We start from the raw sequence: 27,801 nt of genomic DNA, 5'->3' as shown, positions 1-27,801 counted from the left end.
TGAGATACTGAAAGTTTCCAGGAGGACCAACAAGGTCCTATTCTCCCCTTGTGTGATTGAAGGTGCACCTGTAGGAGCCATGGGAGATAATTTTGGCAACTTAGAGCTTTCCCAGAGAGAGGCCCAGGTTAAGAGACTACACAATCCTGAGCTGGATGAAGAGGGAGAAAAGATTCAGGATAGCCACACCTTAGGACCGTGATGGCAAACCTATGGCACACATGCCAGAAGTGGCATGCAGAGCCATCTCCCCAGGCATGCAGAGCCATTGCCCATTGCTCTTCCAGGTTCCAGTGTGCCAGCCACTGGTTTTCAAGCACACGGATGTGCTGGAAACTGGATAAGGAGACACCCAGTGCGCATGCGCAAGCCAGGAAGATGGTTTTCCTATTGCCAGTGTGCACATGAACATCAGCCACTTGGTCTTCTGGTTTCTAGCACACATGTGCAAAGACCAGCAATGGCAAGAGCAATGGGTGTGTGCCAAAAGACGCAGAGGGGATCTCAGCGGTCGCTTCCTAGGGGAGTAGAGCTGTCAGCCAGGACTCCCTCCCTCCTCGCCCAAACAGGCTTCTTGTACAGCCCCACCCCTCCAGCACATCCATGGTCTGGAGCACCTAGTCTGCTCAGGCATCCCAGAAGAGCCAGCTGTCCACCGCACATCCCCCCGCCACTTCTGCCAAGGACGCGCGACTGCTTCCTGTCTGGTGCCATATATTTGGCATTCCTCCTAAGCAGCCCTGCTGCCCCAGAAGAGCAGCTGAAGGGGGAAGGACAAGAGTGACCAGCCAGATCAGGCACACAGACAGCATTTCCTGGCTGGGAGGGTGGCTGACTCGCTCGCTGCTCCTCTCACCGCTGGGGAAGTGGCAGTGTGAGAACTGTTGCCACTGGGAATGAGAGGGGGTAGAAGTGAAGACGGGCAGGCCGGGGCTTCCCTCCCTCCACATCTGACTGGGCTTCTTGCCCAAACCTCCAGCCTGCAACACTGACACGTGTCCATAATTGTGGTGGGTTTCAAAATTTTTACTGCCTATTCTCTAGGTCTAGCCCATTTTGTGGGTGTGGCCTATTTTGTGGGCATGGCTTTGTGGTCATGTGACTGGGTGGGAGTGGCTTGGCAGTCATGTGACTGGGTGGGCATGACTAGGTGGGTATGTTCATGTGATTGGATGGGCATGGCCAACTCGATGTCACTCACATGGAGGGGCAGTGTCAGCCTCCACTTTGCTACTGCTTCGGCTGCCATTGAAACGGGGAGGGGGGCATGGTATTTGGGAGGGAACTCATTGTTGTGCTGTGTTATATATTATGATTTGTGTTCTGTCATATTCAAAAGGGCTAGCAACTGCTCTGTGCTCCCTGATTGGTTGGGACACAGAAGAAGCTGTTGCTAGCGTACTCTGATTGGCTATTGCTGCCTATAAATACTCTGGTGACCGTTGGAACCGTTTGAATTGCTGTCATCTCTCTTCTGTAACTAATAAAGTACACCTACTGGCTTATCCATGGCTCCTGTGTTCCCTCCCACATCAGTATGCAACATGCTGGAGGAAGATTCTAGATTTTGACTGGACCACCTTACTGTGCATGTGGAGGAGGAGTGTTTCCCACCAAGGCCAACGGACCAGCATTCCATCCTGGTGATGCCTTTCGAAGTTATCTCACACCTGACATTTGGGAGAATTATGATTGGACTGTGCACGGGATGCCAAGGGGAGGGGAATGAATTATACAATATATTATTTGCTTTTGCGCCTAAATAACCAGTCTTAGCTTTGCTACGCTTCTATTCATTTATAATTAGTAAAAGTACACTTGATTTCAACAAATGGAGTCTGGTGGTTTTCTTTCCTGATTTGTGAATGAAGGGCTGACAATTAAGCTAAGACTCACTTTCACCCCACCCGGAGCTACAACCTACCGAGGGGGGTGTCCTCACAAGAAGAAAAGAAATGTCTTTGCAAGTGAGTGACCAAGAGGAAACTGAGGGAACGACGGCAGAACCATCTTTAACTGAAAGGCTGGCTGGACTAAGAATGGAAGAGCCCACTGTTCGTCCCCGATGGACTTTGGGTGTGGGGCAAAAAGAGGAGTCAGAGGAGTTGGATGCTGGAGTCACGAGAAGAAGACCAAAAAAAAAAAAAAAATCAGCGGATGGGGGTGCCGCTAGGGAAGAGGATTACAAGATGTCCCATGCTATGAGACTCCTCGAGGAAGCTTGGTCTGAACGCAAAAGCCATGAAAGAGCCGCGGAAAGGGAGCAGGCTGATGATCTTGAACAAAGGTACTTGATGCATAGGTTAAGGGAGGATGAAGAAGCCGAAGGGGGTTGGGGGCAAGAAAACTCAGAACCAGCCTCCCCCTCTCCAGCTAGGGCCACTCAAAGAGTAGGGGGGGCCCCCAGGCGACGCTGAATGGCAAAAGTCCCTCCCTTAACTGTAAAATATGATGGTGACCAATAAGATGAGATTTTGCTGTCAGAAGACTGCCTGATGTACATTTCCAAATATTGTTTATCACCATTCTCTTAGTAAGACTGGGTGGAGATATTTATAAAGAATAACAGAGTTGGAAGGGACCTTGGAAATTTTCTAGTCCAACTCCTGCTGAAGCATGAGATGAGACCTTATACTATAATGGGACAATAATAGAACAATTTTCTTCTTAAAAACCTCAGTGATGGTATACCCACAATTTCTGAAGCCATTTCATTTCTCTAATTGTTCTGTCAAGAATTTTCTCATTTCTAGGTTGGATCTGTTTGATAAGTTTCCATCTCACAGATCCATCTCACAGTTACTTCCACTTGAGCCAGGCACCACCTATTCTATACATTTTTTCTTGCCTATGTAAAATCTTACTTTACTCTCCATTAAATTGCAGTTTTGGTGAGAAATGATGTTCTACAGTTGTATTCAGTTTATTACAATGGTTTTTGCTAACTGCATTAAAGCTTGAAGAATGCATCTCTGCTTATACTGATAAGTATAAATTATTCTTTTTCTACATTAAAGCATACAGTCAATCAAATATTGCCAATCCTACAATTGAAAACACATTAGAATGGCATTTAGTGCCCTTAGTGGATGTTTAATCACTTTCTCTTCTCCTTTAATTAAATCTTTTTGCTTTATTTTTTTCTTGGGCCTTAATGCAATTCTCACAGATCCTTCATAAAGGACCAGTTCTAATTTAACTGGAATACAAAAAAATCTTTCTGGTCTGGAATTCCCTGACTCTCACACACTGTCAGATCCCTAAAAGTGATACTGCCATTCAATTGGGACGAGGGGAGCCTCGAAGTTAAATCATTAGTTACATCTGAAACAACTGAGTTTTACAACTTTACAACTGGTTTCCTGTCACTGGGAGACTGAAGGTCCCAACATCTCTGGAGGGATGGTTATGGTAGCCATGTGGGATATATAACTTTGATGTCTAACTAGAGATAGCCATGGGACCATGTGCTTTATTGACTCCCAGGGCAGAAGAATTAAGGAAGCACCTTCATACCTGTGCATTGGTCAGAATCTGCATTCAGACAAAGGGGAGGGGTCATTATCAGCTTAATCCCATTTGTATGGCCTAAAGGTTTTCAGATGCTGCTTTGCTTCTAATGGTTTCCATCCTGCTTGATTAAAGGTTCCTTTTGAAATAATCCGTTTCAAGAGTCTTTACTTTCTCAAGTTAGGAGACGAGCAATTACATAAAGCAGCATTTCTCTGCAAAGTGGTCAACGAGGAGAGAAACATTTTTACTCTACCGAGGGGACCCAGCAAACCATGTCTGAACATAACAGTGAACAAGGTGAAACTGACTGCTGGAGGAAGATAGAAACCCCTCCACAACCAGAGACCTGCTCCTTGTATCCTGGCGGAGAGAACGGAGTGAGCTTGGAGGACCCCAAGAAGCCCTGTTTGTCAATTGGAATCGGGATGAAAGACGGCTGGGAAGGGAAGACCAGGGGAGTCACTCTTACCCGTGGTAGCCAAAAACCAGGGTGGAAATTGGAGTTAGAAGCCCTCTCTGACCAGGAGGAGCTAAATGAAGCCGCACTGAGAGAGGATCCTCTGAAGAGGCATGTAAGCCAGTTGGTGATGGAAATTTTGGAAAATCTCAACATCCGGGGGGAGTCAGACTGGCAACCGAGAAGCATCAGAAGAGCGGCAAACGGGAGTGATGCCAGAGGAACTAACCGCCCTCTTGTCCTTGCTCATCAAGCTGACGGCACAGCAGCAACAGAAAACCCTCCCCCCAGTTGGCGCATAGGTTGGGGGCCACTCCGAACCAACCCCGAAACCTGCAGTTAGAAAGGAAAACTCCTTCCCTGGGGGTCAAATTTGATGGGAACCAGAAAAAATTGGGATTCTTTGTGGCACACATGCTCACCTACATGCAAGAATATGGGTGTGATTTTCGAACCCAAGGAGCCCGAGTGCGAGTGGTCACCCTAGCCCTGGAAGGAGCCACTGCCAGATGGATGGTGACTTTATGTGATGCCAATGCACCAGAATTGCGGGACTTTGAAAGGTTCATGATGGCCCTGTGACAATGGTTTGAGGACCCTCTCACAAACAGCAAAGCATGTGACCGCATTAAAGTTGTGGATGCCGGCCAGTGGCAGAATATACTGAAGAATTCCAAGACCTGGTATGTCATGTGAACTGGCCACACGATATCCTGGTAAGCTGGTTCAAGGATGGGCTGAGTGATGACCTCTACAATGCTTGTGTAGTCCGAGGTGCCCTAATCCATCTACATGAGTGGTAACTTATTGCTGAAGAGGCAGAGATCGACATGGCCAGAAATCAGTATCGGGCAGGATGAATGTGGAAGAAATCCCCACCCCAATGGAAACAAGAATGTTTTAATCCGCAAACTACACCTTCTCTGAAATCCTTAGTCTGTTTCAAGTGTGGAAAAGAGGGGCACCGTGCTGCAGAATGCCGCTCTCAGGCACTAGCTAAGAAACCAGATTGGCCATTGGGGGGAAAACCTACGAAACCTGGCCAGCGCGGAAAGGAGATGGCCCTGAGGAGCAGGGAGACAGTAGAATTTCCACCCCCTCCCTTCTTTGAGGAGGAAACCCTGGCTTCACAGCAGGAGGAACCGTACTCATCTGGAAGTGATCCAGAGGATGAACCACTGGTAAGCACACCAATTAAACCACTTACTTTGCCCCTGAGACTATTTATCCCCAACTGGGAGAGGGGGATGAAAATCTCAGCTTTACTGGACTCGGGGTGCACCCGCTGTTTGATCAGCCCAACCCTGGTAAGGAAGTTGAGGATTAATGTAAGGAAACTGAAAAGCCCCATGACTTTTTGCCAACTAGATGGGTCAATAGCAAGGGGGAGCCAGCTTCATTTGCCACTGGGTCTCTACAGATAGGCATTGGAAATCACAAGGAAATGCTTACATTTATAGTGGCGCCTGGCATGAAATGGCCACTAGTTCTGGGTCTTTCATGGCTATAAAAATGGAACCCCAAAATTATTTTGAAGCAAGGCACCATGAGAGTGCAGGTGCACGTGATTTTTGCTGAGAATCCAGACAGAGAAACTGAGGGGGCAGAACAACTAGAAACAGCAATGCCTGCTTACACTATGCCAACCCAGGGCATACCCAAAGAATATAAGGACTTGACTGAGGTTTTTAGCGAAAAAGCATCTGGTGAGCTTCCACCTCACTGCTCCACTGACTTTGCGATAGAAATACTACCCAGAGCCAAACTCCCTAAACCCAAAATGTATAGCATGTCTCCAAGGGAGCTGGAAGAACTGAGGCATTTATTGAAAAAAACCTAGCAAGGGGTAACATGAACCAGCCTGACCAAAAGTTGCAGCCCCAGTGTTGTTCAGAGAGAAAAAAAGATGGCTCCAAACGCTTATGTGTTGATTTTAGAAATTTAAATTCAATCAGTATAGCAAATGTATATCTTCTCCCACTCATGAAGGATATGCTAGCACACCTAGCCAAAGGGAGAAATTTTTCAATGCTGGATTTAAGGGAGGCTTACCACCATATCAGAATTAAGGAGGGAGATGAATGGAAAACGACATTTAACACCCCTCTTGGATGCTATCAATTCAAAGTGCTACCATTTGGGCTACAAGGGGCCCCTGCAGTATTTATGCAATTAATAAACAAACTGTTGCAGGAGCATCTATATAAGGGCTGCATAGTCTATATTGATGACATTTTATTATATTCTGAGACCAAGGCAGAACATGTAAAACTAGTCCGGGTGGTTCTGAGCAAAGTTCGCTCTGCAAAATTTTATGCTAACTCTCCAAATACGAATTCCACCAAGAAAAAATTGATTACTTAGGATACCGCATTCACACCAGGGCATAGAAATGGATCCTTCGAAAGTGCAATCAGTACTTGACTGGGAACCACCTAGAACATGCAAACAATTGCAAAGATTCCTGGGATTTGCAAACTTTTACCGGCAGTTTATCCCCGCTTTTGCCCAAATTGCTCTCCCCATCACCAAGCTCTTAAAAACGAAGGGGGAGGGAAACTCAAAACCGAAGCAGCCTTTGAACTGGACAATGGAATGCCAAGGGGCATTTGAAAAACTTAAACAGCTGTTTTTGGCAGAACCAATCTTAAAGCACCCAGACACATAGAAACCATTCGTCATACAAGCAGATGCTAGCAATGTGGTTATAGGAGCCGTCTTACTTCAGAAAAATGAGGAAGACAATTACAACCATGCACTTACACATCCAAAAAATTGAATGAATCTGAGCAAAGGTGGGCTATTTAGGAGAAAGAGAGTTATGCAGTTCGATGGGCTCTTTTAACCTGGAGACATTTCCTAGAGGGGAGTACGATCTCTTTTGAAGCCTGGACGGATCATAAAAATTTAGAAGCCCTAAAGACCCCAAGGAAACTCTCTCCAAAACAAGTACTATGGGCTCAGTACTTTAAAAGGTTTGAATTTATGCTCAGATACCTCCGCGGGGGGGGGGGGGGAGATTTCCTGGCAGATGCACTATCCAGGAAACCACAATACAATAGTATGAAGCCAAACGTAATCAAACCCATGATACAAGACAATCAACTAGCTGCTAGAGTAACCATCAGATCCCAGGGAAAATGAGACACTCTGGAGGACAATGACACCACCCAAACCTTTAAACAAGCTTTAACCACCGACGAATGGTTTTTGAGCCACAAAGACAGCTGTCTGATGAAAGATAACCTAGCTTGGGTGGGAGGGAAGTTGTATGTTCCATCCAGCCAAAGACTGTACTTAATGGAAAGGTGCCACGACTCCAAGATGCCAAGGCAAAATGCTAGGACTGTTGCAGAAGGTAGCCGAGCCCTCAGCACCCTGGAAGGAGATAGCTATGGATTTTATTTCAAACTACCAGATAGTGCAGGGAATACTGTCATTTGAGTCATAACAGACTTGTTTTCAAAACAGGCACATTTTATACCGTGCCAAAGTCTAGCCAACTGCCAAAGTCTAGCCAAGTTATTCCTGATGCACATTTTATCGCCTTCATGGAGCCCCGCAGAGAATCATCTCCAACAGAGGGGTCCAATTTACCTCAAAATTTTGGGGGCATTCTTAAACTTACTGGGCACCACCTAAGGACTGAGCTCCAGTCACCATCCGTACGCCAATGGTCAAACTGAAAATCGGAACATGGTTCTAGACCAATACCTAAAATGTTTTATTAATTTTCAACAGGACAAGTGGGTTGATCTTTTACCTTTTGCAGAAGTGGCCTTCAATAACGCTATGCACTCAAGCACTGGGTTCACCCCTTGTAGAATAGCAACAGGCCAGGATTTCAACTCCATGGCTGAACTACCCACAGAGGAACCCACCGTCTCTTCCTAAATATGGTTTGGTGGAAAATATTGACAGTGATAGAGGTACACATTTTATATCATACGTAGTGAAGAAGGTAATGGAGCAATTGGGAATTGATTGGCAATACCATTTGGCTTTTTCGCCTAGTTCCTTGGGAAGGATTGAACATTTTAACTCCACCCTAAAATATACGTTAAAGAAATTAATGTTAGAACTCCATTTGCCTTGGACTAAATGTTTGCCTTTAGCTCTTTTACACATAAGAACCAGTCCAAGGAAAAATTTAGGAATTTCTCCTTATGAGATGATGTTTGGATTGCCTTACACTGGCAGTGTGGGAATGCCAAGAATTGAACTTAAATATGTTTTCCTTAGAAGATATGTACAAGGACTGTCCCAGTGTTTTTCTCATTTAAGATCGAAGGGACTATTGGCACAAACTCCTCCACTTGATTTCCAGATCCATAATTACAGAAGTGGTGACTGGGTCCTGATTAAATCTTTGAAGGAGAAGAAATTGCAGCCAGTGTGGGGAGGACCATTTCAAGTACTGTTGATAACTGAGTTGGCCATGAGAATGAAAGAAAAGGGCTGGGTGCATTTCTCCAGAGTGAAGGGACCAGTGGTTTCATCTTACAGATGGACTGTGTCACCAAATACATCTGACCCATTGAAGTAACTTTTCAAAGACAAGCCTCAGATTAATTTATGGAACATTGGGTGTGGGAATTGCTTATTTGGCTAGGGGTAATAAACTTCTTTATCATGCTTTTGCTTTTGCTCAGAAAAGAATTAACAGAGTGGTTTAAATCTTTGTTTCATCCAATGAATGTAAGCCTTTCCAGCTTTAAGCCAGTGGAAAACCTGAATGTTTAAAGGTAAGCATTTTTTTATACATATCTTAAACAGGGAAGTGGACTAGTTCATTAGGACAATGAAATTCACAGTGATGATAGTGATTGCCTTGTTGAATGTTTGACAAGTAGGAATGGAGCCTGTGTGGGTGTTGCCCAGTTTTCCCATCACATGGCATCAATTGTGCTTTTATTCCAAACTTGACAACGAATATTCGCAAGTGCAGACCCGGTTATGACTAGTTGAAACCACTACTGATGCTGCCATCTGCATCAGATCTATCTTTGAGGCAGGTGTGCCTTTGGGTAAATATCCAAGGTGCAATTATACCTATGACATTGTTACAAAACATACTGATCTATCACATAAGATGGAAACCATCTATGAACAATGCACGGAATTGTATGGGAATTATACCCCTTCTTATAGAAAATTTAGAGTAATTGAAGAAGCATTGCTTTTCCCTTATGTTGAAATAAAAGCTCCTTTGAAGCTTATGTTTTTCTGTGGAGGTCTAGGCCTAACAAGTTTGCCTTATGTGTGGAGAAGAAGATGTGCAATTAGATATGTTAAAATTCCACCACATATAAGATTACTACAGATGAGGTAAAAGAGATATGTGGCTGGACTGTTAAAGTCTGGAATTCATAAGCCAATAGCAAATGATCCAAACAAGAAAGAGGGAAATGTTTTTCTGGATCTAATGCAGATAGCTTTGAATAGTTCATCTTTTTGTGTAAAAGGAGAGACTACAATCTCTGATATAATGACAACGTGTTTTGTGGGAGTATCAGTGCCAGGAAAGTTTTTATTTGATGAAGCAAAAATCACCATTGAACCTAACAATTATAATCTCTCACATATTATCACTTTTTGGAAGTCCACATAAACCCAATAAATGGACTAATAAAAAAAATTGGTGATAGTTGAAAACAGTATTGCCTGCTTATGACTGTGTATATTACAAACATCCTGAAAAGAGACAGGAAAAGGTAATTTATGTGCAGATATGTACCTACTGATCATGTTTTTGCTTGTTCTGAAGTGGAAGAAATATAAGCTGCAGGACCAGTATTATATTTACCTAGAGGTTGGTTTTTATTCTGTGGCTTGCATGCTTATGCATATGTACCTTCTCATGCCATAGGAGGACCATGTACTATTGGACGCTTAAATACTTATATGGCAGTAACACATTTTAATGATATTAATCAGAAAATGGCTTTTTATTATGAAATGATGAATCAAAGTCTCTATCATAAGGATAGAGTACCACCTAAGAAGGTAGTGCCTCATACACATGATACTCAAGATACACATCATAAGCATGATGTACATGATATTACAGCAGGAAAAGAACCTGTAGATGGAACTCATACACATGAACATCCAGTACATACATATGAAGATGTGAAAGAACATGAACATGTGGAACCACCTGTAAAGGGACAAGAGCCACATATCTATACAGGTGCACATCCTATAAGATGGACTATAACACCAGTGAATATTACAAGGAATGTTCAATTGAACGTATATAGAGGAAAAATATCCATATTTAGTAATGCTTATGATGCGGGAATTTAATGATGAGGTGATAATATTAGATAAAGTATATGCTGGAGTCTTGGGCATAGTGCCATGGATCGCAACCCAGTACAACCACACCCAGCTTGGCCATCTTGCTTGTGCTTTGGCTAAGAGCATCAATGAAACTTCATCAGCAATAGCTGCTTTAGCTGATGAAATGGGGGAGATCAGGAAGTCCCTCTTACAGAATCGCTTAGCTATTGATTACATATTGTTACAGATTGGACATGAATGTGAGGAATTTGAAAACTTTGTTGTTTTAAGGTTGGAGATTGTTCTCAATTCATTGAGGCTAAGCTAAAAGCTTTGAACAATATAACCACACATGTAACTGAAAGCTCTGCTTTTAAAAGTGTTTGGCATCTTTTAACTTCCTGGCTGCCAGACTTTTCTTGGTTAAAAGAAGTATTTGTGGGAGTCATATTTATCACTGTGATATGCTTGATCACGTGTAATTGTGTCAGATATGCTCCTTTATGCTTAAAATGTATCAAATGTAGCCAATGTTGTTTGATTTGTTTTACGGGATCTAACTGCACCAAGAAAAAGGTGACTCTGGAGCCCATCGCCATCTGCACAGAGCCTTGCCGCGGCTCCATGCCGTGAAAAACATAGGTGCGCGTGCACACCTCATACAATTACAGCCTCAGAGACTTCATAACAGCGGGAACTTGTTCTCACTCACCAGGGCTTCTGCAGAAGCTTCCCTCCGAAGCCCTCCAAGGGAGGAAGGGCCAGTTAGGAGAGGGGCTTTGGTTCTGCTCTGGGCTGTAATTATGTGGGTGTGCACACCCCTATGTTTTTCACGGCGTGGAGCGTGGCTGGAAAACAAGGAGTGCGAGAGGACCAGCGGGGCCTTGTCCTTCTGTAGAGGACTTGTCGCCAAAGAGGGCAGATGTGGTGCCATCAGTCTTGGGATGTTCTGCAGAGCCCCCCAGGGAAAAACACTGCGGGGGATGGCTTTTTAACCAAGCAGCTATCAGAGAGAAGAGGGCAGCACACTCCCGGTGGGCTTGTGCAACAGCTGCTGCCCAAGCTCATGTGGCATGTGCGGCCCTCTTTTCTCTAATAGCTGCCTCATTTCCAATGGAGGGGGTGGGAAATACATGTGTTTTCCTCCCTCTGCATGGATTTCCCACCCCCTATTGGTAATGAGGTGGCTGTTGGCGGGGCAAGCCTGGTGCGGACAGGCGGGACAAGGGAGTGGCGACTTGGCAGGCGGAGGGAGTGAGCAAGGGGGAAGGCAATGGGAGGGAGCATTCCGGTACACGTCCACTGGAAGAATGGTTACTGGAAGGCACACTAAATTTGACCAACCGGTACGCACGTACAGGGGTGTATCCCCTGAAACCCACCCTGACCAGATGCCTAGTGAACCCAATGCTAGTGGGGAAACTGAGGGTTCACCTGAAGTGACTAAAGATACCCTAAAAGTGACTAAAATTGTCTTTTGCCAGCTGGACAGCAATATCACACAGGGGAGCCAGCTACCTTTGCCACTGAGCCCTTGGAATTAACCATGGGAGACCACAACAGGACTTTAGTATTTATTGTGGCACCCAGGATGAAGTGACCAATGGTCATGGGTCTCATGTGGCTGAAGTGCAGGAACCCCAAGTAGACTGGAAAGATAGGACCTTAAGATTCCCATGGGGGTGATGGCACCAGACAAATGTGATGAAGAGCCTGGAGGTGGACCAAGAGGGGAAACTGCAGCCACTATGAAACCCAAGCTACCATAAGGCATCCCCCAAGAATACAGGGACCTAGCTGAGCTTTTCAGAGAAGAGAGTTCAGACGAGCTAACAGCCAACAGCCCACAGACTATGCTATTGAAATCCTCCCAGGGGCTAAACTACCAAAGCCTAAGATGCATTCCATGACCCCCAGGGAGTTATAAGAGTTACATGTCTTTATAGACAAAATCTAGCTCAAGGGTTCATTCAACCAGCCAGACCTAAAGTGGCAGCCTTTGTTCTTTTGCAGGAAAAGAAAGATGTTTCTCTTTGCTTATGTGTGGATTATAGTGGTCTGAATGGCATGTGCATGGAAAATGTGTAACCTCTTTCCCTCATGAATGACATGTTAGCCCACCTGTCAAAAGGGAAGATTTTTTCCAAGTTGGACCTGCATGAGGCTTATTACCATGTTAGAATCAAGGAAGGAATTGAGTGGAAAACTGCATTCAATTGCTTGCTGGGATACTTCCAGTTTAATGTGCTGCCCTTTGGCCTACAAGAGGCTCCAGCTATCTTCATGCAAGTCACCATCCTCAAACTAATGGTGGGATGGAATGTTTGAACTTGATTCTAGAACAATATCTCAGATGCTTCATCAATCATCAACAGGATGATTGATTGACCTATTGCCCTTTGCAGAGGTGGCCTATAACAATGCAGTCCATTCCAGCAAAGGTTCACCCCCTTCAGAGTAGCCACTGGCCAGGACTTCAACCCCATGCCAGAGCTACCAGCAGAAGAGCCTGAAGGAATGGATACAAAAGCTGTTAAATACCTGGCCAGTTGTGAGAAAAGCATTAGAAGAGGCACGGGCAGCTTACAAAGCACAGACAGATAAAAAAGAACAGAAACGAAGCCATATAAGGACAGAAACAGGGTGTATTTATTTACTAAGTTCCTGCAATCCTTACAACCCTCTAAAAAGCTGGGACCAAAATTTATAGGACTCTTCCCTATCCAGTGAATCATAAACTGAGTCACGATAGAAGTCAAATTGCCAAAACCCCTAAGACCAATACTCCAGTATTCCACTGCAGCCTCTTAAAGACCAAAATAACCTCACCCCTCAGATCTAAGACAGCCACACCACCACAACCCATTAGGGTGGAGGGGGAACAACATTTCAAAATCAAAGAAATACTTGATTCTAGGAAACATCATGGGGCAACCCAATACCTGATTGCCTGGAAACACCTCCCACCCTCTGAAAATGAATGGTCCACAAAAAACATATTCAACCCCTAAACTATTGAAACATTTTCATGACATGTACCCAGATAAACCTCACTAATTATTTCCATTTGTATCTCTTTCCATGCAGACCAACTTTCTTTTAGGGGGCAGCATGTCATGGTTCCACAGATCCCTATCAGGACACTGCCATTCTGATGGGGAGGGGGCCCTGGATACTTTTTTACAATCCCATTCCTGTTTCTGGTTATCCTGTCACTTTGATTTACCTACTTGGGACAGGGAGGGGAGAGGGAATTGCTTGGAGCCATCTGTTTTGTCTCAGCTCTGAAAAGATGGGCAAAGTGGCACCTGAGAACAACTTCTTATCACCTTTCTTGGCTCGAGTTTTCATAACAACTTTGCACTTGAGGGTTGGCTCAACTCTGACCAGACATATGGGAGGGTTTTCTGCAACATTTAATCTAGCGGGTTTTTGAGCAGGAACTTCAGATCCTGCCTTGTTTTCCTTGCTATCTCTTTTCCTCAATAAAAGTTTCCTTTTGAAATAATGCCTGTTTCAAGAATTCTGCTTTCTTGAGGATAGAGGAGAGGCAAGTCATTACACCGGGGAAGAAATAAGTCTGTGCAAGCCCACTGTGCTTAAAGAGGAAAATTATTCATTAGAGCAAAAACAGGGCTTCTTCTTCTTGCTTGCAATAAGGAATATAAGCAAGTTGGATATAATGAAAATGTTAAGCATTATGCAAGATAAAAGTAGTACTACTTTTATAACTCTGAAATCTTTTAAAATGTGTGAGACAATTACGGGAAAAATGATTCAGTTCGAGAATCCAAAAACATGGCAATCTTATATAGTTATTTGGATGTGTTTTAAGAATGAGATCATATAAGATCAGTTACTAGATCAGTAGATAACATTCTTTGTCTATTGATATTCAAATTAAAATCATTGTGTATACATTCATATTTCACTGTCAAATCAATCAATTACCAATCAATCAATCCATCAAAAGCATCAGTTAAATATAATATAATAAATCATTTCAGCAATTCTATTATTATTAATAGAATTATTACTATTATTATATTAGGATTTATGGTTTGTCACACAATCAGTGATGTTGTCACAGGATTTCAGGATATAAGCTGTTTCGAGTAAAACTGTATTTTGCAATTGATTGATGTTGAATTTTCAATGCTAATGGTGTTCAAGTGGTGCTCCAGTAATTTTATGATAGCACCCAAAGTGCATATTAATATCGGTAATGTCTTTGCTCTCTTTTGCCACAGTCATTCTATTTCTATCTACAGGTCTTTGTATGTTATCTTTCTCTTTCTTTCAATATAATTATTATTTTGTTTTGTTGTGCATTAGTTTTGATATTTTGTTCCTCATCCAGTGTTGCAACTGTGAAATAGGCAGCTATATAAATTAATCACTTTAAGAAAAATAAATAAAAAATATGCATGGATAATTTACTTACATTTAGTGCTACTGATATTTCTTCTGTACCTTCTTGAATGTTTTCTGTTGCCTTGATTTTTGATTCCAGCTCATTCAACCATTTGTTTTCAATATCCAAATACAACAGAAGTTCATGCCAACATGCCCATACTTCCTGATAAATTAGTTTACAAAAAGTAAACAATTAAGAACAGTTTTTTTAAACAATCTAAAATATATTTTGTACTATCTAAAGATAATTGTACTTTCTGGCTGGAAAGAGACAAAATTACTTGGTTTCACACCTTCAATTTTTGTTTGCCTCCTATCCAATCTTCTGCTCATTGAAATTCTCGAGTAGATGATCTACTGTCTTGTACACAATGAAAAAGTGCAGTTGGCCATAAATATGATGCTATGAGCCATGAGCACACTATGCAAAACACTATGCATTCTCTCGAACACCCCTCCCCTCCAAAGTCTTCCCTCTGCAGGGAGGGAGGAGAAAAGCAAGCAAATTCTATTGGCAATCTCTCTTTTTGCATGACCCTTTTCTACTGCTGGCTTTTTGCTAAGCAGTATCAATACTCTTCTTGGAAAGAAATACCAATGATAAATGTATGGGAGGTTAAAAGAGATTTACAGATATTCCTCAACTTATGACCATTAATTTAGCAACATTTTGTAGTTACAATGACACTAAAAAAGGACAAACAACCAGTCTACACACTTACAACAGTCATAGCAACTCTATGACCATGACTTGGGCATTTGGTAACCATTGGGCATTTTTGACAAAGGCAGGGAGCCTCTACTTTGCTTGCTTGCTTTTGGCTGCCATAGAAATGAGGAGGGAGGAGGCTTGAGATATTTGGGATGAGGAATTTATGGTGCTAGACTCACAAGCAGCTGCAAAGTTTTTTGGTTTTGCTAACTTTTACCTCCAATTATTCCCTCATTACCTAGCATTGCACTGCCCATCATGAATCTCCTAAATCAAAGGAGAAGCTAAACCTAGGCTTGGTAAGCCTCTAAACTGGACTAAGAAATGTCAAGCAGCGTTCGAGAAGTTAAAACAATTGTTTGCAGCTGAACCAGTTTTAAAACACCCTGACATGGATACCCCTTTTGTGGTCCAAACAGATACACGTGACATAGTCGTGGGGACAGTGTTGCTCCAAACAAATGCAGATGGAAACCTGCAACCTTGCGCCTACACCTCCCCAAACTAACAGAACAGAATGAAGATGGGTAATATGGGAAAAAGAAGCTTTTGCTGTGTGATGGCCTTGCTAACCTGGTGGCATTTCCTTGAGGGGGCTAAACACTCTTTTGAGGTATGGACTGATCATAAAAACCTTGAAGTGTTAAAAGCCCCACAAAAGCTGTCACCAAAACATGTCTGCTGGGCACAACATTTTAACCAATTTCAGTTTAAAACACATCGCTAGGGGAAAAGATTTTATGGCCGATGCCTTGTCCAGGTTTCCCCAGTACAACAGCACCAAATTATAGCAATAGCAATAGCAGTTTGACTTATATACCGCTTCATAGGGCTTTCAGCCCTCTCTAAGCGGTTTACAGAGTCAGCATATTGCCCCCACAGTCTGGGTCCTCATTTTACCCACCTCGGAAGGATGGAAGGCTGAGTCAACCTTTGAGCTGGTGAGATTTGAACCGCCGAACTGCAGTCAGCTGAAGTGGCCTGCAGTACTGCACTCTAACCACTGCGCCACCTCAGCTCTAAATTGGTGGTGATTCATCCTGTCTTCCCAGCTAAACACCCCGATGGTCACCAGGAGCCAGGGAAAAGTGGATTTAGAGGTACCCACTGATCTGATGGAAAAACTGAAAGAAGGTCTCACGTCTGGTTCAAGCAGCACTCAGATGAGTGCACTATGAAAGATGGCCTTGCATGGGTAGGAGCTAAGTTGTATGTTCCTGCCAGGCTGAAAATTGTTGTCCTTTAATGGGCCCATGACTCAAGAATGGCGGGATACTTTGGTTTTGTGAAAACATTGCATTTGGTTAAAAGGCAGTTTTGGTGGCCTTCCTTGAAAAAAACCAGAATCCTACATAACTAGTTGTTCTGTTTGTGCAGCAGCAAAGAGACCACCAGGGAAGCCTCAAGGACTACTTCAGAGTGTTAAGAGCCAAGGTGGCGCAGTGGTTAAATGCAGCACTGCAGGCTACTGCTAGATCAGCAGTTCAGCAGTTCAAATCTCACCGGCTCAGGGTTGACTCAGCCTTCCATCCTTCCGAGGTGGGTAAAATGAGGACCCCAGATTGTTGGGGCAATATGCTGACTCTCTGTAAACCGCTTAGAGAGGCCTGAAAGGCCTATGAAGCGGTATATAAGTCTACTGCTAAGTCTACTGCTATTGTTGCCTGTCCTGTTGCACTGTGGAAGGAGATATCGATGGATTTTTATTGTCGAGCTGCCAGAAAATCTTGGAAATACTGTCAAATGGGTGATCACTGATTTGTTCTCCAAACAATACATTTTTACCCAGTTTCCAAGATCCTATCAACGAAGACAATGACTAAACTGTTTATTTTACATGTGTATAGGTTACATGGGGTTCCTAAATGCATTATTTCGATAGGGGGTCCAATTCACCTCTTTATTTTGGAAAGAGTTCCTAAAGTTAATAGGCTCCACCCAGGGATATGTACATGCTTTGTGCCTTTTGGCTCAGATCTTGCTTTCCTTTGGCTGCTATCTTTTCATAACCAGTAAAAGTATCTTTATCTCTACAAAAATGGAGTTGGCAGCTTTCTTTCTTGGTTATTGAGGGAGGCACGCCTGACAGGGAGTATATATGAGTTGGACCTTACCATATTACTTCATATGTACACATATACCCCTTTCTAGTTTAATATTTTCCAAAAATATTTCCCAAAACTCTGAAGGTTTTATTAGTTCCATATTAATTTTCTCAAACTACAAGGAATAGGATATTGTCAGAGGAAGAAAAGGCCTAGAAACATTCTTATTTTAGTTTTAGACAGAACCAAACCTCCAGTGTTTTGCATTTTCCATTTAGCCTGCTGCACAGTCGCTGATAATTCTTAGTTAAAACATCAAGTTCTTTTTCAAAGCCTCATGAGCTGCAGGTGGAGCACTTGCTATAAAATTGTTCACAGAATCAGTGATAAATTTTACTTTAATCTCTTTCTGTTGAGCCTCTTCTTTGCTCTCTGAAAACAGAAATGTAGAATAATTTATACCCATAAAATGTCATACAAATAAAAAGGTAACAGCCGGGGTTAAAAAAATGCAGTATACTCTCCTGAATTTGCATGACATTAGCTGTATTAAGAACATAAGAATAATACAGAAAATTCCATTTAATCAATAGCAGAATTGTGTTGGCAATGATTGGTTGAAAATGATATGTTTACACATTAAAAAACAGATATAAAATACCTGGAATGTCCTAAATTATATGCAGCATCAGCAGAAGAAAAGAGAAAAGGGATAGCGACACATGTTAAAGATGGGATAAAGACAAATTTAATTAATGGAGACCCAAAGGGAAGAATATTATGATAGACATGTGGATAAATCAAAAATTGTATTATGGTAGCAATATATGCCCCAAATGAAAATCAGAAGGACTTTTATAAAAAATTACACGAAAAAAAATAGAGAAATTGGATTGAGGAATATTGTATAATAGGAGATTATAATGCCATAGTGGACAGTAAAAAGATTATGTAACTGACAAAAAAAAAATAAAAATAAAAATAAAGTATTACCAACAACTTCACTACATGAAAAATACCAACATGGCTTTCCATTATAGAAGCCATGACATATCCCAATACACTACATCTATCGAAAATGGTTAGATATAGTGAAATTTTAGACATTCAGGGGAATCTGAAAACAAATCAGGAATTAAAGGAGCAAAATATAAATATAGATTGGTGGCCATATCTTCAACTACAATCGAGGTACAAAAAGATGTAAAAGAATATGGAATGTACACAGAATTACAACAAACAGATAAAAATTTAACAGGCCCGGAAGATAAATTCATAACAAAAATGTACAAATATTTATTAGAAGTAACATTGGAAGAAGTAGTAGTTAAAGTTTGCATGATAGCGTGGTCCAAAAATTTTGGACAAAATATAGATCTAGTGGATTGAGAAAGAATTTGGAACACAAATTATAAACTAACATGATCAGTAGCATTCAAAGAAAACATGTACAAAATGTTCTATCATTGGCATTTACCACCAATGAAATTGGCCAAAATGTACCCGAACATGAATCCAAGCTGCTGGAAGTGCCCCCCCCCCCAAAAAAAAAACCCCGCAAGGGACTTTCTATCATATATGGTAGACCTGTCTGGAAACTCAAAAATATTGGATGAAGATTTGGAAATGGATACAACAAATTACAGAGGAACAAATAGAATACAAACCGGAACTCTTTCTCTGGGACTAACCAAGGAGAAATATAAATACATACTAATACACATGTTGACTACAGCTGGAATAACATTTGCCCAATGCTGGAAACAAAGTACTGTGTTTTTCGGAGCATAAGATGCACTGGAGTATAAGATGCACCAAGATTTTTAAGAGGCAAATTTTTTAAAAAGGTTTTCCACTCTGAAGACCTCCCCAAAATGTCCCGTTTTTTCGCAAAAATGGACCCATTTTATTCAAAAAATGGCATGAATAGCCTTTAGGAGGCTTGTAGAGTGCTCCTGGGGGTTGGGGGGCAAAAATGAGCAAAAGAACGGCCCATTTTTCATGAAAGCAGGGCCATTTCCTGTCAAAAAAAAGGGCATGCATAGCCTTTAGGAGGCTTATAGACTGCTCCTGGGAACTGGGGGGGGGGGGATTGAGCAAAAGAAACCCGGCTGTTTTTCGCTCATTTCTGCCCTCCCCAGCTCCCTGGAGCACCCTGGAAGCCTCCTAAAGGCAATGCATGGCCATTTTTGTGAAGGGGGTGGGATTTTGGGAGGCAAAAAAAATCTGTATTCAGTGTATAAGACGCACCCAGATTTTCAGCCTCTTTTTTGAGGGAAAAAGGTGCATCTTATACTCTGAAAAATAAGGTAATGTTCCCCCAGATGAATTAGTGATTCAGAAAATTTTAGATGTGCAGAAATGAACACTAACATAAGATTAAAGACAAAGAAGAATCTGAATACTATGAAATTTGGGATAACTGGTATAAATGGTTGCACAACAGGAATAAAGTTAATTCAGCTGAGAGAAAAACATAGAGAAATGTATAGAACTGTAGATGAATGTATATAAATATAGAAGCGATATAAGATTGATATATACAAGTATGATGACATAACTATGTTAATGTGATAATTGTAAGATGTTATAGAGGGAAAAACAATAAAAAATCTGCTTTAAAAATGATGTGTTTAATAATATTAATAGTAATAATATGGTTAAAGAAAGCAAAAATAATATCAATAGTAATAGGCATCTTGGATGCAATTCCAAAACATAGAGAGCATCACTTGAACATTATTAGTATTGACAAAATCAACTTCAGTCAATTGCAAAAGGCAGTTTTTTCATGGCACAGCTTACATCATCTTTAATGCTATCAAACAGCAACTCTTGAGAAGGACTCGATAGGTGGACCAAAATACAAATCTAGTCTAAACGTTTGCTGACCATGCAGCCAACCATAATGCAGTTTAATATTATCCACTATTATTCCAGATGAGAGGCTATTCAGTTATGAATCACATAAAACTATTTTAGGACATTATATTTTATCTCCAGACTGCTCAATAGGCTTATAAAACAGGAAAAATATTGATATATTTAGAATTATCTAAGCTATATGAAATAGACATAATATCTGATTTTTTTTTCTTTTTAATTTCTTGGCAATTAGAAATACCAAATGAATATTTGGAAGACCCAAACCCTCTCTTTTCTTCGCATCGTAACTTCTATCTAATTCTTGGTTTTTTTCCCCTTGCCATATGAACTTAGAAATATCCTTCTGCCATTGTTTAAATGGATTGTCAGTTTTAAGTATTGTTAATATCTGAAATAAAAAAGCATCTTTGGTAAAATATTCATCTTGATTACAGAGATTCTACCCAATAATGATGATTACAGAGATTCTACCAAATAATGATAAGTGCAGTTTATCTCATTTTTTAAAGTCCTGTTTAATATCCCACCAAAGATGGACATAATTGTTTTGAAACAGTTTTATATTTGTATTAGTAAACATAACCCCTGGGTTTTTCACCTTTTTCTCAACCCTAAAACCTTTTGTTCAATATATCAATACCCCGAGAATACATATTCTTGATCAGCATTGTTGTTTTCTGTTTATGTATCTTGAAACTTGCCAAGGCTCCAAACACATTCAATTTCCTCATCAAATAATCTATATTGTTTTTTGGGTCCTGTAAAAATATAACTAGATTATCAGCAAACGCCCTCAATATATACGCCTCTTTCTTTATATTTATACCCCTTATTTTATCATTTTGTCTGATACCTCTATTCAGAATTTCCAACACCACAATAAACAACAGAGGGGACAAGGGCACTCCTGTCTTGTACCCTTTTGAATTTCACATAGTAGATAACCATTTATGACAATTTTTGCATTCTGTGATGTGAAGATCGCTTTAATTCCTGGATAAAATTCTCTTCAAAGTTCATTCTTCCAACATCTTAAAGATAAAAACCCAATTTAGGTTGTGAAGGCCTTCTCTGTGTCAAAAAATATTAAGGGAGCTTGTTTCTCACTGTGATATTGTAAGTATTCAATAATATTTAAGATAGTCCTCATATTATCTCTTAGCTTTCTTTTCAGCAGAAAACCTGCTTGGTTTTCATGTATATATGCCTATAAAATCTTCTTTAATCTTTCTGCCAGAATGGCAGCGAAAAGTTTGTAATCTTTATTTAATAGTGGAATTGTTCTGTAATTTTTTGTCTTTGTAAAATCTTGACACCCCCCCTTTGGGAGCAACACATTGTTGACTACTTTCCATATCTGAGAAGTATCCCCCCCCCCCCAGTATATCATTCATTGTATCCTTTAGGGTTGAAGAAGTTTGTCTTTGAAGCACTTATAGTATTGACTTGTGAGACTATCTGGCCTGGGGCTTTGCCTGGCATTTTTTAAATGGCTTCTGATATCTCAAAGCAGTTATCGGGTCGTTCATAAGTGCTTCTGGGTTTGTGTAGTTTAGGCAAGTGTTATCTTAAAAGATATTCTTCTGTTTTTGACTTATCTATCTCTTGTTTTTTATACATATTTGAACAGAAATTATGAAAGGACTTTTTCATAAGTTCATTATCTGTTATTACATTATTGCCTTCACAGATTTTTTCAATCATTGTCTTTTATCTTTCTTTTCTTAATTTATATGACAATCATCCACCTGGTTTATTTGCAAACTCAAAATGTTTTTCTTTTGTGTAGTTTAATTTTGTTTGTATTTCCTGTAATGTTAACATAGATAATTGTTGCCATAACAATTTGATATGGTGTAGTATTGTATAAATCTTTCTTACAATCAAAGACCAACAATAGACATTACTTTTTACAATATTAAAAAGTATTGACATTATAATATAATTTAAAAGTATTGACGTTAAAAGTGGATAATAATATACATGTTCTCAAATTGTTTGGGTCATTCCCTGGTTTACTTGGGTGCAAAGCCGATAAGTATGGGAGTAAATACAATGGTCCAGAAATTGTTAGAGATATGTCCAAATAATTGGTACAAGATGACAACTATACTTCTGTAACCAATTTTTTTCTTGTGGACATTGCAGCAATACAGAACTTTGCCACTGCATAGGTAGTGTGGAGAGGCAACCTATTTAGTTCTTCTTGGAACTCCATGTCCTTCATTCTATTGATTACTACTTGCTTTTGCTTGATCAAAGCCTAGAGACATTAAGAATACCATTGAGAGCCCATAAGAGCCCAGCTTCTGATCAATTGCCTGTTTCCAGGGGGAGGGGAAGTTGTCAGTCAACACTAGTGGGGACAATCCCTCTGGAAATACAGTAAATGCATTTTAAGCCAATGAATGATCATCATCTTCCAGGCGCTTACCTGAATTTGAGACATGCCTATCTCAATTCTTAACTGGGCATTTGGAGTTCCTTTGGGTGCAGCTAAGATGGCTCGCAGGAATTTGGTTTGTATGGTTTCTAGCAAGTCTTTCTTTGCAAGGATTCCTGTTTGTGCCCCATATAGAATTTGTGCCAATGTTTTGGCCTCAAAAAGTTTTAAGGCAGCAGGTACTAACTGACCTCTGCCTGTGTAAAATAAATGTTTAATTACGTTTGAGGACCTATTGGCTACTTGCAATATGTGATCCAGATGTGCCTTCCATGTCCCTTGTGAGTGAAAAACCACCCCAAGGTATCTAAATGTTATAACCTGTTCCAAACGATGTCCTTCTATTTTCCAGGAGTATTGGCTAGGTCTTTAGCAAAAACTAAAAATTTGATTTATCAAAGTTAAGGACCAGCTTGTTTTGCCTGCAATAGCAAATGTTACCCTAATTGCTCTCTTCAGTCCTACAGGGTTTTATGAAATAATAGCGGCATCATCACAATATAAGAGAATTGGAACTTTGCGTTTGTGCTAGGTTAGGAGGATGGAAATCAGGGTTCTGTAAGAGATCAATCAGGGGATTAATATAGATGTTAAAGAGGGAGGGGGACAGGATGCAACCCTGCCATATCCCTTTTGTACCCTTACTGGGCCGGTTAAACTCCTTTAGGGATTGCATCTCACTTTCAAGGTGGAATTGGCATACATTTTTTGTATGAGGAAGAGGAGACGTTTATCGATAGTGGTGCATTTTAATTTCTCCCAGAGAGTGATCTTGGATATTGAATCAAAGGCCTGCTTAAAATTAAGGAAGGCCACAAAAAGAGAGGATTTTTTTATATGTGTATTTTTGTACTAAATGGAGTACCAACATATGATCCACCGTAGATCTTCCTTCTTTACAACTGGCTTATTCATCTTTGATTATCCCCCCTGAAATTAGCCAATCTTGAAGTTTATAATTTAGGTGTTTGGCATACAATTTACTAATAACGCTCAGAAGACTAATGGGTCTATAATTGCCTGGGTCATTTCTATTACCTTTTTTTATAAATTGATATGATAATTGCTACTCTCCAATCTCTTGGCATATGGCCTGTGTCAGCCTCTGTTTTGCTGCTTGCTTTTCGGCTGCCATTGAAACGGGGAGGGAGGGCATGGTATTTGGGTGTGGGAAATAATCTGTACAAGAGGACTGTTAATTGGGAGTTGTTCTTACCATCTACTGCGCATGTGGCAAGGAGGGGAGTTTCCCTCCAAGGCCAACTGTCCGGCATACCAACCAGATGATGCTTTTTGAAGATGTCTCCCACCTGACAGCTGTGGAGATATTGGATTGGACTATGGACTGGGGTTACCAAGGGGAGGGGAATGGGTCATGTATTGATATCTAATGCTTACGCACTCTTTTGCTCAGATCCAGCTTTGCTTAGCTTCTATTTACTTATAACCAGTAAAAGTACTCTTAATTCTGCAAAATGGAGTTGAGTGGTTTCTTTCTTGGTTATTAAGTGAAGCAGCCCTGACATTAAGCTGGATCTCATCTCATACCCATCCTGGAGCTGACACCTTACGAGGGGGGTGCACCCAAAACCTGAAGGATGTCCCACCAAGGCAGCGATCAAGAAGAAGATATGGGAGCAGCTGCATCCGCCTGCCCTTTGCAGATGGAGCGAATGGCTGGCCTGAACTTGGAAGAACAATCTGTTCGACCCAGATGGACTTGGGGAGTGGGACGGAAAGAGGACCCCGAAGAACCTCTGACTGGAATTACTATGATGAGACCTAGACAACCAGTGGCTGACTGGTGGACCCTGAGGAGGAAAACCTTATGATGTCCCAAGCGATGAAACTCTTTGAAGTGGCGTGGGAGAGGCGCCGAGCCCGTGAGAGTGGTCTGGAGAGAGAAGCTGATATCCAGGAACCAGAAGGGAAGTATACAGAAACCTTGTTTGACCCGAGAGAAACTGGAGGGGCCGAAGGGGGAGTTGAACAAGATGACCCAGTGCCGACCCCAATCACAGCAACTAGAAACATTCCAAGAGGAGGGGCCCCTCCCCACAGACGCCAGATGGCTAAAGTTCCTCCATTAAGTGTAAAATATGGGGGAGAACTGAAAGATTTAGGGTTATTCATTGTTCAAGTATGGAATTATATGCAAATGTATGGTGATGAACTGGTTACTGATGAAGCGAAGGTAAGAGTTATTATGATGGCTTTGGAAAATAAAGCAGCAGTATGGATGGTGGGCTTGCATAATGCTGATTCCCTTCTATTGAGAGACTATAATGGATTTATGGCCGCTTTGAGAAAATGCTTTGATGATCTCCTCACAGAGCGTAAAGCTAGAATTAAGTTTAAAACTCTTATCCAGGGGAAACGGCCAGTGGCTGATTATATACAAGAATTTCATGAGCTATCAGCTTTTATGAGGGGTTGGTCTGAAGAAGCATTGTTAGACCATTTCACTGATGGGTTACTAGCACTGCGTGAACTGGAGCCCCCCCCCCCCCCGTAGACTGCAACCCTGGTATGAAGCGGCTGCTGATGTGGAAATTGACCTGGCCAGGCTGAATTACAAGGGGGAGAGTGAGAACAAAAAATCCCCACCTGCTAAACCCCCCCCAGGAGCCCCAAAAGGAGGGAAAAGTGGATCTGCAAGCAAACCAAAACCCTTCATGTGTTTCCGCTGTGGGAAGGAGGGGCATTGCACCGCTAATTGCCGCATCAAGATGACCCAAAAGTTGTCCCCTTGGAGAGAGAAAAGACTGGAAAAACCTCCCAGCAAGAGAAAAGAACCTGCCTGAAGGGGGAGGAACCTTCTCAGCATTTCCACCCTGGTGAGAGGGGGGAGAATTCCCCTAGCTCTTTGGAAGAGACCGAAACCGAATCTGATGATGAACGCTTGGTAAGTTCCCAATTGGGGCCCATGACTATTCCAGTTGAGGTAAGGGTACCTTCTTCTGGCGCACAAGAGAAAATGCTAGCTCTTTTAGATTCCGGATGCACACGATGCATTATGAACCTGGAAATAGTAGAAAAACTGGTTTTGAAGCTTAAAACTTTAAAAGTTCTAATCACTTTTTGCCAACTGGAGGGAGGGAGCCCTGCTCATTTTGTAACTGAGCCTATTGATATGTGGATGGGAACTCGCCAAGAGACAATAAGTTTTATTGTAGCCCCAGGAATGAACTGGCCCCTTATATTGGTTTACCCCCCCTGGTTGCGTACATGGAACTTGTGCATAAATTGGAGGAAGGGTTGGTTGCGCATCCGATCTGCTACACCCACTGAGAAGGAAGGAGGGGTTCCAGAACCAAATAAGACAGACCCCAACCTGGCAGCCAGAGGACAAGAAAAGATTGAGGGGGAGGAAAAAATTCTGAGAGAGTACTGGGACCTGAAAGATGTTTTCAGTGAGAAGTCTTATGATAAATTACCCTCACACAGGGCCACCGACTGCAGCATTGATATTCTCCCCGGGGTGAAACTCCCTAAACCTCAGATTTATTCAATGACCCCTAGAGAAATGCATGAATTAAGCAAATTTATTGACCAAAATTTGTAAAGGGGATTCATTGAACCCGCTAGGCCCCGAGTTGCTGCTCCGGTCTTGTTCAGAGAAAAGAAAGATGGCTCCTTTCGTTTGTGTGTGAATTTTAAGAACCTGAACATGGTATGTGTCCAGAATCTCTACCCATTATCATTAATGAAGGACATGTTGGCCCAGCTGGGTAAAGGAAAAGTTTTCACAAAGTTAGATCTATGAGAAGCCTATTACCGAGTCAGAATTAAAGAAGGGGATGAGTGGAAAACCGCATTGGTTGTTTTCAATTCCGTGTTATGTCATTTGGACTACAGGGGGCGCCAGCCATTTTCATGCAGTTAATTAATGAGGTTTTGCATGACCACCTTTACAAAGGTGATGATATCCTTATTTACCCGGAAACACGTGAGGAACATGTGAAACTAGTTCGTACAGTACTGAAAAAACTTTGGGTAGCAGAACTGTATGCTAAATTGTCTAAGTACGAATTTCATCAGGAGAAGGTGGATTACCTGGGATATCGCATCTCCCATGAGGGGATAGAGATGGACCCAGCAAAGGTCCAAGCACCTGCAAACAGTTGCAAAGTTTCTTGGGTTTTGCTAATTTCTATCGTCAATTTATTCCTTCATTTGCCAGAATTGCTCTGCCAATTACGAACCTCCTAAAATCAAAGGGGGAGACCAAACCTAGACCGGGTAAACCCTTGAACTGGACTATGGAATGTCAAGCTGCGTTCTTTTTCAGACATTAGATTTCATCCCAGAGTTCCCTTGCCAGTAAATTGTCATGTCAAAATCTTCCAGCTTTGCTCTGACATTTTAAATAAGCTCTTGAGTTTTTGACATGTAGTCATCCATAAATGGCTTTAAAAGTTCTATATTTCCTGATAATCATTCTAATCCATCTTCTTTCTCGTCGTCATCCTTATGGGTTTAAAATTAAAAAATAGGTTTTAAAAATTAAAAGTTTCAAAATTATAGACTTGGAACCTCTGTTACACTGGATTTGATAAGACTAAAAGTGTTCTTTAAAAGAGTTAGCAATACTATAATATTTTGGCTCCCTCTTGTCGTGAAGTAGCCCTATTATATGAAAAGGCCTCAAAAAGTTTTTTTTTCCAGGGCATGACGACAAATGACTAATCTGAAGCTGTTAAAAATGAAACTATTCATACACACCCTTGCAGCAGTATCCATACTTTATGTGGAAAGTTCTTGTTTAAACTCTGAAAACCAAGTCTGTTGGGTCAGCTAATTATATAAATATTCTGAAAAGTTTTAGCCAAAAATTACAAAAATAATTTCAAGAATAGTTTCCACATTGCTTTAGTTTCAAATTATATCAGGCTTCTTATTCTGGTTCAAATATCTCAGTTCTTCCCCATCTTAAATCACAAAGCTTCAAAAATGATGATAATTCCACAAAAGAAGGAAATGGCAAGCTGCAACTAGAGAAAGCCTCTTACAACATGAAAGGTAAGTATGCAAAAAAAAAAAC

At 41.3% G+C, this 27,801-nt stretch overlaps 1 protein-coding gene across 1 annotated transcript in view; it reads right to left on the bottom strand.

Moving 5' to 3' along the window:
* Positions 1-27,801, bottom strand: part of DMD (dystrophin) — a 1,161,901-nt gene that overhangs the window by 800,892 nt on the left and 333,208 nt on the right. Inside the window, 3 exon segments of the mRNA XM_032219839.1 lie at positions 14,700-14,834; positions 17,680-17,756; positions 17,759-17,858. Coding sequence (XP_032075730.1) covers positions 14,700-14,834; positions 17,680-17,756; positions 17,759-17,858 — 312 coding nt within the window.

Source organism: Thamnophis elegans, chromosome 6, assembly GCF_009769535.1.
Source record: "Thamnophis elegans isolate rThaEle1 chromosome 6, rThaEle1.pri, whole genome shotgun sequence".
Lineage (NCBI taxonomy): Eukaryota > Metazoa > Chordata > Lepidosauria > Squamata > Colubridae > Thamnophis > Thamnophis elegans.
The sequence above is the reverse complement of the archived record's forward strand: the minus strand, read 5'-3'. Positions and strand labels throughout refer to the sequence as shown.